The sequence below is a fragment of the Nothoprocta perdicaria genome, unplaced genomic scaffold (genome assembly GCF_003342845.1).
Source record: "Nothoprocta perdicaria isolate Ctin4 unplaced genomic scaffold, notPer1 scaffold_197, whole genome shotgun sequence".
Lineage (NCBI taxonomy): Eukaryota > Metazoa > Chordata > Aves > Tinamiformes > Tinamidae > Nothoprocta > Nothoprocta perdicaria.
Genome location: NW_020455171.1, coordinates 1,160,809 through 1,175,817, shown reverse-complemented (window position 1 = coordinate 1,175,817; position 15,009 = coordinate 1,160,809). Strand labels below are relative to the sequence as shown.

The 15,009-nt window shown below is 37.6% G+C and overlaps 1 protein-coding gene across 1 annotated transcript in view; it reads right to left on the bottom strand.

Moving 5' to 3' along the window:
* Positions 1 to 15,009, bottom strand: part of KIF25 (kinesin family member 25) — a 41,015-nt gene that overhangs the window by 24,819 nt on the left and 1,187 nt on the right. The window contains exons 2-6 of the mRNA XM_026037375.1: positions 14,330 to 14,395; positions 9,069 to 9,185; positions 6,608 to 6,746; positions 2,506 to 2,609; positions 1,085 to 1,173 (exon numbers count right to left, since the gene is read on the bottom strand). Coding sequence (XP_025893160.1) covers positions 1,085 to 1,173; positions 2,506 to 2,609; positions 6,608 to 6,746; positions 9,069 to 9,185; positions 14,330 to 14,395 — 515 coding nt within the window. The remainder of the gene's footprint in view (positions 1 to 1,084; positions 1,174 to 2,505; positions 2,610 to 6,607; positions 6,747 to 9,068; positions 9,186 to 14,329; positions 14,396 to 15,009) is intronic.

Here is a 15,009-nt window from a genome sequence, read left to right as displayed (position 1 = left end):
WTCAGTCCTTAGTTTTACAATTAAGTTTTATTTAAATTTCCTGTGGGTATATTATGAAAAGTTAGGCTCGACAATTGCATGTTTATCACAGTCCATTGTGTTCTACTGTGATTCAGCAGCCAATTATTCTAATCCATACAGAAACAAAAMCAGAGTTTGTTCCTTCGCAAACTTACCAGGCAGAGGATAACACAAGATGCCCCATCAGGTTCTTTGAAATTTCTTGTCTGGCATTTTTTGTTTTAATTTAATTACAACAAACTTATATTTCTTTCTCAGATTTGCAATAAGTTTATAGGATTTAAAACCACTGTTTGCATTCTTTTAGAAATATCAGACAGCAAAGTAAAATAAAGTAACAAATTAGTTATTTTCTGATAGGGCGAATCATGCTGTTATTGTTTTCTAGTTTCTCCCTAGTTTCTCTGTTTGTGTATGCATCAATCTCTTTCTTTCATATTTTTCATTTACGGAGAATTCAGCTTGTTATGCTGAATTCTTGCATCTAATATATATCTTGCATCTAATATACTTGCATCTAATCCCACTTTTTTTTTTAAAAAAAACTTAGGATGTTTCAAGACTAGTTATGGTAAGTGTATTACAATTTAGGGATGCAGAGCCAAGTTATACTAAATAGATAGAATTACAAGTCTTTGTACTGACAGAAAAACTGCTTTATAGCATTACAAAACAACTATGATGCTGAAGGTCTCTCTCTATATATAACTTCTGGCTAAAGTTATTAAATTACTATATTCCAGAATTTGTACAGGCCAGCAAATAGACTTTAAATTGACAGCAGCTGTGTTACTTCTGTAAAGCCAGGGATAATCCTAGGTGATTGAACTGCTGTGACTTTTTATTCAAGCAGATAGATCTTTAGACAAGGAGATGAGTTTGGCTGAAGCCAACTTAACTAGAGAAAGAAAAGCAAATAGCGATTATTTGTTATATTATTATAGTCTTTCTACATATATATATTTATATTAAAATAATAATTATTCTCACATACAAAGCTATTGTTTTCTCCATATCTTAACTATGAATTAACTAAGATTATAACACAGCCAAAATAAATTACCTATCTTGTGGTACTGTACGTCCAGCAGCAGTATCAAAAGGTAGCAATGGACGGATCCGGCAGTGGATTCTGATATTTCCTCTTAACTCCTAGGATTAGAATATTAACATGCATATAATACAAAGTCCTGAAAAGCACAAATACAGCAGAATAAATTATGCAACCATAAATGTACATAGGAAACCAGAGGAGTGTTTGCAGCATCAGAGCTTTAGATTTTCCGTGGACAAAAAATATCAGCCTCACTTGACCTCTTCTAGCTTTGCCTGAGAAAGTGTAAACTCATGGAATGGCGTGGCCCTGCCTCATCTGTCAGTCTGAGCCATTTTCATTCCTCAGTCTCCTTCTTCACTTGAACTTCTTCAGACACCTGGCAAGCAACAAGTCCAAACACTACTGTTTTTCTTTAAACACTAACCCGAGGAAGATGTAGAACATAAAACATTATTTTCCTTTTTCTCTCCACCATGTATTCATATACGACTAGAAGAACAGTACATGATTTTTCTCTGTASACTGTTTCAGACTTCAGTTTAACTAACCTGGTGTTTTTCTTTCCCTTTTGCTGGTGTTCACTTCTTGCCTTACATGAAGGAAAAAAGCTTGCCTGTGATGACTAGTGAACCCTGTGATTAATTCCCCATTGCCTTGGGGAATATCCTTTCAGTAAACTGCAACACAAGGCAGAATTTGGATTGTATTTTGTTTAAAAAAAAAAAAAAGTTTCATTTTCCAAGACAGACAGCTTATAAGAATGTTGTTTGAAGATAGCATGGGTTTCTGAAAGTCAGGTCCCTTTTAGAGGTCATGAGCCAGACAACTCAAAGCTAGTAATCTGTAGTGGGGAGGAAGTTTAAAGTTAACGGCATAAAAATAAAAAATGAATCTCAAATGGACTGTCATTAAATGAATCTCAAATGGACTATCATTAATAAAGGAGGATATAAAGGAGGATATAGTTAGGTTATATTTGAAAAAAATAAAAGAAGAAAATTTTTCAATTTTAAGTAAATCATTAAAGAATTCTGGAACAATTTCAGGTAATATTTTCATTTAATTGAACTTGAATTTGTATACCTTGAATTCCACATGGGGGGGAAAATGCTAATTGAAGCATGTTTTTTTCCTGTGAGCTGTAATTTTAGAGAAGGAGATTAGGAAACTCAAATTTGCTCCTTTTTCTAAATGTATCACACACTCCAGGGCAATATGTCCCAGGAAAGCATTTGATGGTGTTCATGTAACATAACGAGTTGGGGCTTACTCTAAGACAAATGTGCCTCAACAAAGAAATACATCATATATAAATAACTTGGTAGGTGATATATCTATGAAAAGTATATCCGTTACTTTTACTGGTGAGAAAATTATAGGCATAATGACATGAAAATACGAAATGTTCTATCATTAAAGGTACTTACAACTAAACTGTTATGTAGAGCTCTCCTCTTCAGCTTTTCCTTTTCATATCTCTCCGTTACCTCTTGTAGGGACTGCTCAAGATCAAAAGCTTTTAACTGAAACACTGGAAGAATAAAGTTGTTTCAAAGAAGTCACAACTAGGACTTTACAGAATAGCTTTACTAATAGCACCTCCTGAAATATAAGCATAAACCTCCTTAACTTCTGCCATATCTAAGGTAAAATGGTCAGTTTGTGATTTACTAGTCACCTCTGAAAAAAAAAAAATCTTACTTCTTGCTATGAAATGACTATGCAAAATTGCAGATAATTACCACAAGCATCTGGGTGCAATCTTGAAAAATGATGAACAGGAAGAGATATTCAAGGTAGCTTAAATATGTCTGTTTATCTATTTAGGTAGACAATCATTAGCTGTTAGTGAAGCCTAGAATGGAAACCTGAAGCAAACAGTTCCTGGATGGGTCTAATGGTGCCATGTTTGCAGGTTAGATTCATGCCAGCTTAAGTAACAAGATGTTAGCCTATCACTTATCCTCAGCCTCATTTACAGTGCTGCTGATCCTGTAAACAGCTTTAAGATTGCACTTTACAATAGATGCATTCACTTCATGACTGTGATTTCATAAAAAGATGACTTATCTTTTGAACCCTAGAGTCTCCATGCAGAWGGGAAGACAGCGATACGGGATATTATAAAAGCTTTCCAACCTCACAAAAGATTTTATTTCAGCACAATTACATTAATGCTGAGCAGGTCTAAAGTAAAAATACAGTCAAGSAGGCTCATGAAGTAACTGTAAACCTGCATAAAACAACAAGCTTTTAGGAAACCCAGTGGGAAATAATCTCCCCAGAAATAAGTGGCCTGATGGAGATGTGGAGGAACAAGCAGCCAGAATCACGGTGTGAGAGCTGAGCTAGCAAGCTGGTCACCAGGCTGAATATGTGCTCTCTTACAATGAAAGGAATGGACTTTTAGGGTCTCAGCATGTCACACACATGATTTATGATTTCTGCTGTAGACTAAAAGTTAGAGAACTTCAAAGGACCTTTGTAAGCACTGCAGATTTCTCAGATCTTATTTTTTGCAATATCCAAGCAGTTGGGCTCCAGCTCATACTGGTTCTCCACAGTGCAGGCATGCAGAGAAATGTGATGCCAGTAGTKGAACAGTCGAAGTCCAAGGGCTCCACCAAAAAAAGTCCCTTTCTTGCATTCAGTATGTGCAGTACCACTAGTTTGTCTTGTCTTGGAGAATTGCATGCAAGTAAGTACTAGAATAAATTGTCAAAATTAACTCAGACATTCATTGGCTCCTAATTAYACAATACTTTTTTAAAAAACGAGATCTTAATTCATTGATTTGTTAATCTATTTCCATAAAAAATGTYAACAGTTTATGCACTTGTGAACTCACAGCAAATTTCTTAATACATAACTTACTCTGAAATTTTTATTTTTCTGAAGATGGAACTATTTAGTTTTAAAGTTAAATGTTTATCCTTTTCCTAGATTTCYGCTAGGCTTCTCTTACAAAACACTCAGCAGTTATAGTATTATATTATCACTGGTAAACAAGAGGCAGTCACTGGGTACATCTATTTTAAAATACAAGTAACTCTGCTCCTTGTTATTCATAACACACATGGGGCCATTAYGGACATTTATCCCCTTTAACCATGCTTTGCCTGTCCCATGCATTTATACAGAAGCTTTCTGGGAATGGGGAATGCTGGTTTTTTGGGKTTTTTTTTTCCCACTTTCTTTTCTGTTTTTCTGTTTAAACACACTGAGCCCAGCTGGGATCTTAGTTATTAATCAAGTCCATACTAGTGGCAGAGTGAAAAGAGTGATAACTTGCAAATATGTTTGGGCTCATGATGTTTCCCGAGCTGACGGTCCTGGTTGGGGAGCGCTTCATTCCCTCCTTGCAGCGCGACACCATCCCCTCGGCTGGGCTGGCCCAGCTGCTGGGGGGGCTCTCACTGTAAATGGATCAGGGGRCTGATGTGGCTAAACGCACCCCTTCTTGCTGAGGAGTTTTTGTCCTGGATCAGTTCCCTGAGCTGTTTGGTGTGTGCTCACACAGCTGCATCAACATAACTGAAAGGTCAGTGACAGCGACGTGAACAACCAGCCACTGAAAGATACGGACGTGTGGCTGCCCTCATAGCTACCTGGGATTTTTAGGACTTCTTTCCAGACTAAATTCCACTTTAAAAAGGTCACTCCAACCTTGCCTCCTAGGTAATTGGCTGTGATGCAACAGACAATTGCAAAATCTTTCTGAATACTTTTGAAGCTGTGTTTTATATGCTGCTGGCCACTTTTCTCCTATATGAATTCCTTATTTCTGGTAGTGTTTCACTGGGAAAGATGGCAAGTGCCTGATTTTCAGACTGTTATTCAATATTTCTAAGCAAGGGAGTACTCAGTTATTACACAAAACTTTTGTAGCTTGCTGTACGACCCCTACAGCTTCAGGATTCACCTTTTTTATGATTCTTCTATAATTCTCTTGCTCATCTTCAGCCTCTATTTTGGGATTCAACTGATAACATATGTTGTCTCTAGAACACATATTTCTGGCTTTCTGCGTAGTAAAAAAAATATAATTTCTGCATGGAAATTCTGAATATAATATTTAATCTTAAAATAGAAAGTCCATTTGAAGTGTTTTGGAGAGGCAGGAAAAATGTGCAGCTTGGGAACATAAGATTCACCTAAGCACTAGCACACTATTCTCAGATAGGTGAGGAGGTTCCTCCTGGCTATGATTTCATGAAATAGTATATCAGGAAGACTAAGGACAGAACAGACAGTAGGAATCTGCAAAGTCTTACAGGAAAATTTATTGTTTATTTACCTCCCCAACCTCATATCTGTCCTTTTTGCTCCCTGTTTCCATAAAAGGAATATTCACCTGAACCTAGGTTTATTTTTCTACTTCTTTTTTTCCAGACTCAGAGACAATTTAAGAATTTTCTCTACATGGATAACAGAGTGGTTTTTATCCATTACAATTAACCATTTTAACCAGAACTGAACACAGAACATACATGGAAAAATTCAGCGAACATCTGTCACTGAACATACAGCTTGTTGTTCCTGACATGAGTAGTCCTCCTGAAAGCAAATCAATCCCAAAATTAATGATTCCAATCAAAAACAGCAGAAAAAATATTTTTTTCATATGGTGACAAATGGATCTGAGAACGTGCATCATACACGGACTCYGAGTACAAGTTCCTGAATTTCTCGTTAGTTCACCAGGTTGCTGCAATTCAAACAACTTAAGGACCCATTTAATAATCATGTTTGTGGCCTGTTCTTCTCAGGCCCTGTTCAGAGGTGCAACAGAATCAAGGACACCGTGAGTGGGTGCAAGATCCCCACCAACGGGCCCAGATGCAGGACCAAAGCACCTTGGTCTCCATTACAGGGGTTGAGAACACCAGTCCATTGGAGGGTTTGCTTTATATGTACACACGAACAAGCACCTGAACTTTGACACTGCAATCCTTGCGGTGTTACTATCTACACTCTAGCATGTGCATCAGCTTGTGGTTTAAAAGTAAATTTCAAATTCACAGAAAAATTATTAAAAATACAGCCTGTCCTAATTTTCAGATATTTTCCTGAGATATCTCTGAAATGTCAAATTCTCTTCTGCTATAGTCAGAAGTAAAAATAAATGAATAAATAAATACATAAATAAAATCAGCTAAAGCAACACACTTTCTTATTCAGCTATTCTAAAACTATTAAGAAAATAAGGCTGAGAATTCAGATTTAAAGTGCTACAGCTGAGCCAGGCCAGCAGCTTAGTAGCAACTGCTATCAGCATTAAACAGTAGATCTGAACCATTTTTAAGCCTCACAGCCCTGTGAAAATGAACTGTTATTTGTATTTTGTAATATTTTTGAAACATAATTGTAACCATATTTTCTGAGGACTCTGGCATTAGGGTCAAACAAAGAAAAGAATTACCATTTCAGCTACTTGTGTAGCTGAAACTCAACCTTTCAGAGTTACTAAGATATAACAGCTACAATGGTGATGTTACACATGGGAAATGCAAGTGCGACGAGCCTTACTTTGCATTGCTTCATTTTGCAGCTGTATCCTTTGGACCACTGTCAAAACTTGGTAAAGATAAGTCTTGCACTGATGCTGAAAGTCTTTTGAAAGCTCAAGAGCAAACGCATGGAGGCTCCTCAGGTCTTGCTTGAGCCTCTTATTGGCAAAAACAACAACAAAAAATGTTATAAATACATTAAAAACAGCATTTGAGGACGAATCAAAATAACTGCAATGCAAATAGTCACGGAGAGATATCACAGTTAAGAACACTCTGCTTCACGAAAGGAAGTCACCAGGAATGCGTTCTCAGTATATTTTGAGAAGGATCCTGCAACATTTCAACAATTTCATTTCCTAAAGTCTTTCTGCAATACTTGAGGATCCCCACCATCTTCCTGCACGTTCTTGGGCTACTACAGTATCAGCTGTAACAAAGGAACTCTCTTATTTCATCAAAGAAAGGTAACTGTGAATGGTATTTCCATTTATAAAACAAATACAGAATTAGCAATGAATAAATAGTGATCTGTATGTCCTTTAATGCATATTCAGTAGGTGTTTGCTATGTCCACCATAAGTCATCTCTTAAATAAGCCAGCTCTATGCATTCCTATGAAAAGAAACRTATTTTGAGACGCTCAGAAACATTTATTGTTCAGGAAAGTATTTATGTTGTTATTGTAACTCAGTACAACACATATGGTGACACTTTTGAGTATTTATACACATAGCATCTTACATCAATGTTCAAATAAAGTAAAAATAAATTGCCCTAATTTTAGGAGTAGTAGGCTTTCTAACTTCAAGGTGAGAAGCAGACACTTAATATATTGACACTTAAAGCCATCAGTAAAAGGAGCTTAACAGTATCTTATCTTACAGCACTCCATGATGGTTCGATAATCAGCTTGCTGAAAAGCATCACAATAATTCTGTAAGACTTAAATTGTTCCAATTATGGTAATGAGTTTGAATTAATTGGCAAGTTTTAACAGTAATAAACTACACAAAAGGGAGGTAATCACTGTAGTCGTTAGTCTCAAAAGCCACAGAACACAGAACTGTGAAGAAATCAAATTTATTTTCAATCAAGGGTACAGGATTACCATTAATTTAGACTTATCTGGAGAGGTTTCAGCTCTTGCATACATTTATCTCTGATAACAAGTCATCTCAATCCAGTGATACTGCTTCGCAAGCAGGTCTATCATTTTAGCTAACTTGAAATGAAAATCAAAACTGTAAGATCTACTGAGATAAAACATGGTACAGATTAGGAGTGGACCTGCTGGAGAGCGGCCCCGCAGAGAGGGACCTGGGCGTCATGGTGGACGACAAGTTGACCATGAGGCAGCAGTGTGCCCTGGTGGCCAAGAAGGCCAACGGGATCCTGGGGTGCATTAAGAAGAGCGTCTCCAGCAGGTTGAGGGAAGTGATCATCCCCCTCTACTCAGCCCTGGTGAGGCCACATCTGGAGACTGCGTCCAGTTCTGGGCTCCCCAGTACAAGAGGGATGTGGAGCTGCTGGAGAGAGTCCAGCGCAGGGCTACCAGGATGATCAGGGGCCTGGAACATCTGCCCTATGAGCAAAGGCTGAGAGAGCTGGGCCTGTTCAGCCTGGAGAAGAGGAGGCTGAGGGGGGACCTGATCAGCGTGTATAAATACCTCAAGGGAGGCAGTGAGGAGGAGGGGGGCAGCCTTTTTTCAGTGGTGGACAGTGATAGGACTAGAGGAAATGGCTTCAAACTGAAGCATCGGAAGTTCCACAGGAACTTAAGGAAGCATTTCTTCACTGTGAGGGTGACAAAGCACTGGAACAGGCTGCCCAGAGAGGTTGTGGAGTCTCCTTCTTYGGAGATCTTTAAAACCCGCTTGGATGCAGCCCTGTGCCACGTGCTCTGGGTGACCCTGCGTGAGCAGGGGGGTTGGACTCGATGACCTCTGAGGTCCCTTCCAACCTTGGGCATTCTATGATTCTATGGTAATTATGCAAAATTCTTTTGCCTACTTAGAAATAGGTTCCTTTCCTGAGTTATTTTCTGGTTATTGTACAAAGACTTTTGAAACAGCCCTGAGAAAAACTGACTTTTGTCAGTGTCTTTGAAAGGAACTCAGTATTTTATACAGTAACTTAAGGAACAAGTACTTCAACAAGGAAAAGTTATTTTAATGCTACTGGGGGAAAAAATCCGGTATCTTTAATGCAAAATTAAGACTGCTTGACTAAGCATACAACAAAACAATCTTGCTTCTGAGTGCTCCTAGTATGGATGAACTCCCAGTGACATCGACAGACTTTGCAGCCTAATACTGAAAAACTGCTACAGTTTTGAGCCGAGGCATTGCTCCCCTTCACTGCAAGCAGAGCTTTGAGGTTCAGATCTGATCGCTTTCTTCTTTTTTCCTTTACTATATTTGATAAACATACATGTTTAGAGCACTGACTATGGCTAGATTATTATTAAATGGTTTTACCTGTATTGCTCTGTGAAGCTGTGTTACAACAGCGTTTCTCTGCAATGTCTGCTGCTGTCCATGCGCAGAGTAGAGCTGCAAAACTTCATTAGTGCTTCTTCCAGACAGCCCTTGATACTCATTAAAAAAAATCCAAAAACTTAAAAACATAAAATTGAACGCTCAAAGTGCATTTTATTCTAAAGTTAGAGATTCCCATAGCCATGGTTAGAAAATCAACACCTAAAAAAAATGAGCACTGTCTCCTGCCACATGAAACTCTTTATTATGGACGAGACCTGTTTGTCAAAAGAGTTGTCTTTATAGGAGTTGTACTCTACAAATACCTGCCTCTCTCACTAATCTAGAGTGACTAGCTCAGACGGTGGCCTGTACCCTGCAGCCTATGCATTCACTGCAGGCTGAGTGCTTACAGTGCCCCTCTAAAACAGGATAGAGCGGGTCAAACATCCCAAATTTGTTATATCAACATGTTGTTGCCATCCACTGTAAGCTTGGTCAAAGTGAGTAGCATGTAGTATTTATTTACATATACATAGCCTGACTATTTATTTACATATAAGTGTAAAAGAACATTTGGCAATTTATATGAAATATTAAGTTTACAGTTGGAAAAGCTGTGCGTGGGCTGGGGTTTCACAGGGATTTGGCACCAACACTGGCGCGGGATTTGCCGCTTCTGGCTACTCCTTCCCAGTCCCACAGTGCCGCACTACTTTGTGACAGTACGACTGCTTTTCTGGGCTAAGCTGAGAAGGATCTCAGCAGAGCAAGGAATCGGCCCAGCTTTTAAGTAAACTGATTAAGTATGTATTTAAAAGCTCAATTGTTCCTTATTCCTTTTCATGGTGTGGCATCACAAACGAAGGTCTCGTACTGCGGGACAGGCAGCACCCAGGATTCTTGTGAAGCCAAAGCCCAGGTGAGAGAAAAAAATATCTCCCCTAAAGGTTTTGTCAAGCCAGTCACTATTTCATCTCCAAGAACATGAGGGAAGTTAGTAACTCAGAATGGAAACTGACTGCTGGGTAGGTTAAGGATCAACAAAATACGGGTAATGAGAGATGACCTTCCAAATGCAGTGAACTGCTAAATATTTCCCCAGCAAGATGAGAAAACAGAACCCATTGGGCACGGAAGGATGCAGATTCAGCAATGCCATTTAAGGCATGTTGGCCAAACACAAATTCCTTTCTATAAATTCAGAAAACGTGTTTTTCTGCTATGTCACTTTTGTCCCTGTAAACATTTGTAACTGACTCATCTGATAATGTTTAATTTTGTAGATAAGTAATTTCTTTGCTTTTAGCTTTTTATGATTCCTGTAATTGGCTACATCACAATATTCTGCTTCTATAGGACAATAAGTCTCAACAAAAAAGTGAAATCTCTGTAGGTGACTAGTGAAGTTCTGCACTGTACTGTATTAAAAATTGTATTTTGGTGATTTAAAGATGATGGTTTGAGTGGCAATCCTGGCACTTAAAATCAGCTACAATTTTACTTCTTATTTCCTGCAGTCTATTGCCATCTGTCATAGCTTAACCAGTATGGATAGCTTCCTCTCTTATTTTGGGAATGCATTTGTTTCTAGCGCAGACTTATTTCCCAGTTTATTCAGTCCATAAAATTTGAGACTGCAGTTCCTGCTTAAATTAAGAGAGCAATACAAGAGTATTGCTCTTACAATGATATAAAAAAGCTACATCTACCCACATAATGGAGCTTGATTTAATTCCAGTCATCTGATAGCGATAAGTTAAAAGTAAGCAAAGATTTAGCTGCAGTTTAACTACAGTTGACATCTACAAGAAAGCCACCATGATATTCTGCAGTTCTTAGAATTAAAAGCAGGCACTCTTTTGCTTACCTAAACTAGTATTTTTATGCAGCTATTTCACCCTCACAAAGCATTCCTCCTCTATTCACCACTGCAACAGGAAGTCCTGCACAACTATATAACATCTTAGCAACTAATGTAAGAAGTACTTACATGGCAAAACTATAATAGCTGCCAACAAGGAGAAGAATAAGCATTATAGACCCAACAAATTTTCACTTTTTATTAAACTACAGGATTGCCCTGCAACTTTGCTGCAAGATATCATAAATCTTATTCTAACTTTCCCTTTGTGCTAAAGTGGTATATGTGTGCTGTACTCTCAAAATCACTATAAGCAAAATACCATTCTGATCAGAAGCCTAAGTATCAGCAAAAGCAAGAAGATGGACTCTTCCCTTTGAGAAACTTAACCTCTGTCTTGASAAGTACTAAAAAATGTAGCCAAGATGAAAGTGGAATATACTTCTAATCAGAAACAACTTTCACCCTTTCATACCTTGGCATAATTTTGTTAACAATTTTAGTTTGATAGACAGACATCAAAGTTCATGTTAGGTATTGCAGGAGGTTAGGAATGTATCASGTGAAAGCTGCACAAAAAGTTTGCATGTAATATCRTACGTTTTACAGGTGCCAAAATTTGAGACAGCTTCTATATCAYGTTCAATCTCCCTTTTACTCTGGGSATTTTCAAGACTCATGATACTCATGTTTAGCTGTATGCATCTTGTCAAGCACTTTTGTAATGCACCAAAATTAATAGCTGTAATCACATGTGAAAAGTTGAATATATATATACCCAACTGCAGTGCTCAAGCCATGTTATTAAATAACTTTAAGCTAGTTAAAAATGAATGTACTTTTAACACCTGATACATTTCCTACAATTTGCCTAAGTTCCTCTAACACTATTGCCCTTAAAATGAGCAACAAGAGGCTGATCAATTCTACTTTTTCTTTGCGTTAGCTTCACTTTCACTAACAGATTTATCTTTATGACTCCCTTGGATTTTAGGTTTATCCATTAAAATAACTGCAGATATAACATTCATCAGAATTGCATGCATTCCAGAAGTAACTTTTTGCTCATGCATGCAAAGCAGAAAAAAAATATTATAACCAGAAGTAAAAGTGAGGCATTTAAATGGCATTCTCCAAATTCTAATCTCAGTTCTGCAAYCAGATCCATTCTGATAGCCTTAGCTGAATTTATGGAATACTGTAGGATAAGGACCTGAAGRTCCACAGACAAAAGCAAGTTGTAGACAAAGACTTTAATTATAAGAAAGGTGTTTGAATAACATGATATACTAAAGATGATTCAGGGAAAGAGCTAACATCTTTTAATATCTGTCTGCTTCAAACAGGTTTCCAAGTAGGCAAAGACAAGTTTGCAGTCTGCAGAGGAAGAATTTTATTTTTGTGTTCATTTACCAACCTTACAAAACTCTACCAGGACAATAATGAACCAGGTTGTAGGAAACAGTGCCAGAGCTGTTTATTCATAGTTGTCTTAAGGCTAGAAAGCAAGGAAAGGTCTGTGTAACGAGGTAACAGTTTTAGCAGACCGATACAAGCTATAGAAAAACATTTACATTACAACACCTTATTAACGACCACCATCGTAAGTCTGTCTTCAAAGCTTCCTAACTCACTTCAGCTAAAATTAATCCAAATAGCTATTACAATTTAGGCACGAGACCTCTGTTTACCCAGCTCACTTTCAGCCTCTTGCACATCCATCATTCAGGCAGCTCAAGCAGCAATCCTGAAGGGTTGGTAAATGCTAAAGAGCAGACAGGCATGTAGAGTTGATGGTCATCGCTTTTTTTTTCTATTTTTTAAAACCAATATAACTAGTGAAACAGTGGGAGATGTAGGACAGTACTGCAATCTTAAACTCATCTAATTAAAATCACTATCCTTTTAAATGGGAATCCTTAACATAAAACTCCTTTTATGTGAGCTTGGTTCATATTTTCAGATTGCTGGGACAATTTGAAAGTTTTATTAGAAACTGAAGATTGCAAAGATTTTCAAGTAACTGACAGAGTAGAAATATCAGTGCATGCTTAATTGCAGATCATTACCACTATCCCTTTGCCACTTTTCCTGGCTGACACTGAAACACTAATATTTTGTTGGTTTAAATTGTGTCTTTAAATGGAATCTTGTCTATTACACACATCTTAAGATAACYGCTTGTAGACAAATTGAGCTCTTGAATGGTCCTCACACAAGCATAAAGCAATTCCAAGCTCTACAACAACAAGGGGGGACTAGAAAGGTGACCGACATATGGAGAGTCTCATGTTTTTTAAGCTGTATTTCAAGGTAGATGGTACTTCTGAACTGAGCTTTGCTAGGCATGCAAAAAGAATACCACATTATTGCTTTCATGTGTAGAGATTAGGCACTTGGTGCAGAGAGTATGTATCATACATACATTATGTTTATTAAAGCAAGGACTTAGCACAGACTCCTGACAATGCAGATAAAAATAAAAAGTATATCAAGCATAAAAAGCAAATCTGTAGAATATAAGGCTTCATTAGTTCTTGTGCTTGTGAAAGTAAAATGACAGATCAGATATTTAAGGTTTTTGATAAATATGATAAAGCAGAATAGAAATAACAGAAGCATTTTCTCAAAGCAAATTACAGTACACTTTTGTATACCTAGCAAAACACTTTTCAGATGTACCATCTGGTTTCCAATCAGGCTTTGGAAAGCTAAGTTAAACCCACTTTTATCCGCAAGTGTTAACAGAGCCACAGGGAGGGTAAGTGGCTTTCCTGAGGTCACCCAACCATTTAATGATTCAGCCTGGATTAGAATCTGTTGGCCGACAGTTACTATTACAACCAGCACTCGCAACTAGCTCTAGTCTAGCATTATAGGTAAATATTCAAAATTCTCTAAATCCTGCCTTTGAATGCACCAGACGTTTTCATGCGCTGCTCCTCGTCTCAGTGATGGCCTAGAAACAGCACATATTTCTGTAGAAGGATCTAGGGAAATGAGGGTATGTATGTGCTTGTGGCTACGTGCTCTGTAACTGACTCCTGCAATATGCAGCTTTTCCCAGATGAATGCAACATAAGATGAATGCAACATAAAACAGACAGACCTGGGCATTTTCAGTAAGCCTACTCATAACAAAATATGGCACTCAAACTTCAAAATCTGCCCTTGTAGTTTAGACACATAATTTTCCTGAAAGTCAAAATAAGGTAGTTCCTTATGGAACAGTTATAGAGTCATCCTCAAAGACAGTCTAAGCCTTAATCCTTTTTTCCAGATTCCCCACAGGAAAATAGTCAGAATCTGGAATTAGCAACGTAGATTTCAGTGTCCTTTTTCTGTATCTTCAAAGAGATTTTAGAAGAAAAAAAATAAAATATCTATATATATATACCTGGGCAAGCTTTAAATGAAGAAGGGCATTTTCGGTCTCCAGTGCAACTATTCTTTCTTCTTTAGTCTAAAAAAAAAAAAAGAGGAAATAAACATAAATCTAACTAAGCTACCAGTGTTATTTCATTGCAGGAACTTTAATTATTATATAACACAGTTTATCAACCTTCCTAAATCAGATGACTACTTAACCTCAGTCTTCACAGCACCATCCTATTTGGTTATAGCTATTTAAAAATTGGGATAGATTTTGATTATTCCTTTTTTATTTCTATTTTATCTAACCTCCCCTGCTTGTGTGGAAATACATACACACATTTTAGCTGCCTTTCCAGAGCACTAGTACATAGAGAAGTGCTATTTTATTTATTTACAAATAAGCACATAAGATTCCCATTTTCAGCCTAGAAATTCCTATTTTCTAGGTTCCAGTTTCGCAGATCTACAATGGCACAAGTGCAAGATACGTTTTGTACTATCACTGTCTGCTAAAATTGCCGGGACCCTTCCCGTCTATCCACAGGGCTGCCAAGGATGTTCGCAACCACGAAGCCTGACTTCTAAACTAGCCACAATAAGTCCCTTCTCCCCACTACGCCAGACTGCTAGCCCATAGGTTGCCATATTTAGGATTCCCTACTCAATTTTAAGTCTAAAAATGCATTTACAGAAGAAAATGAC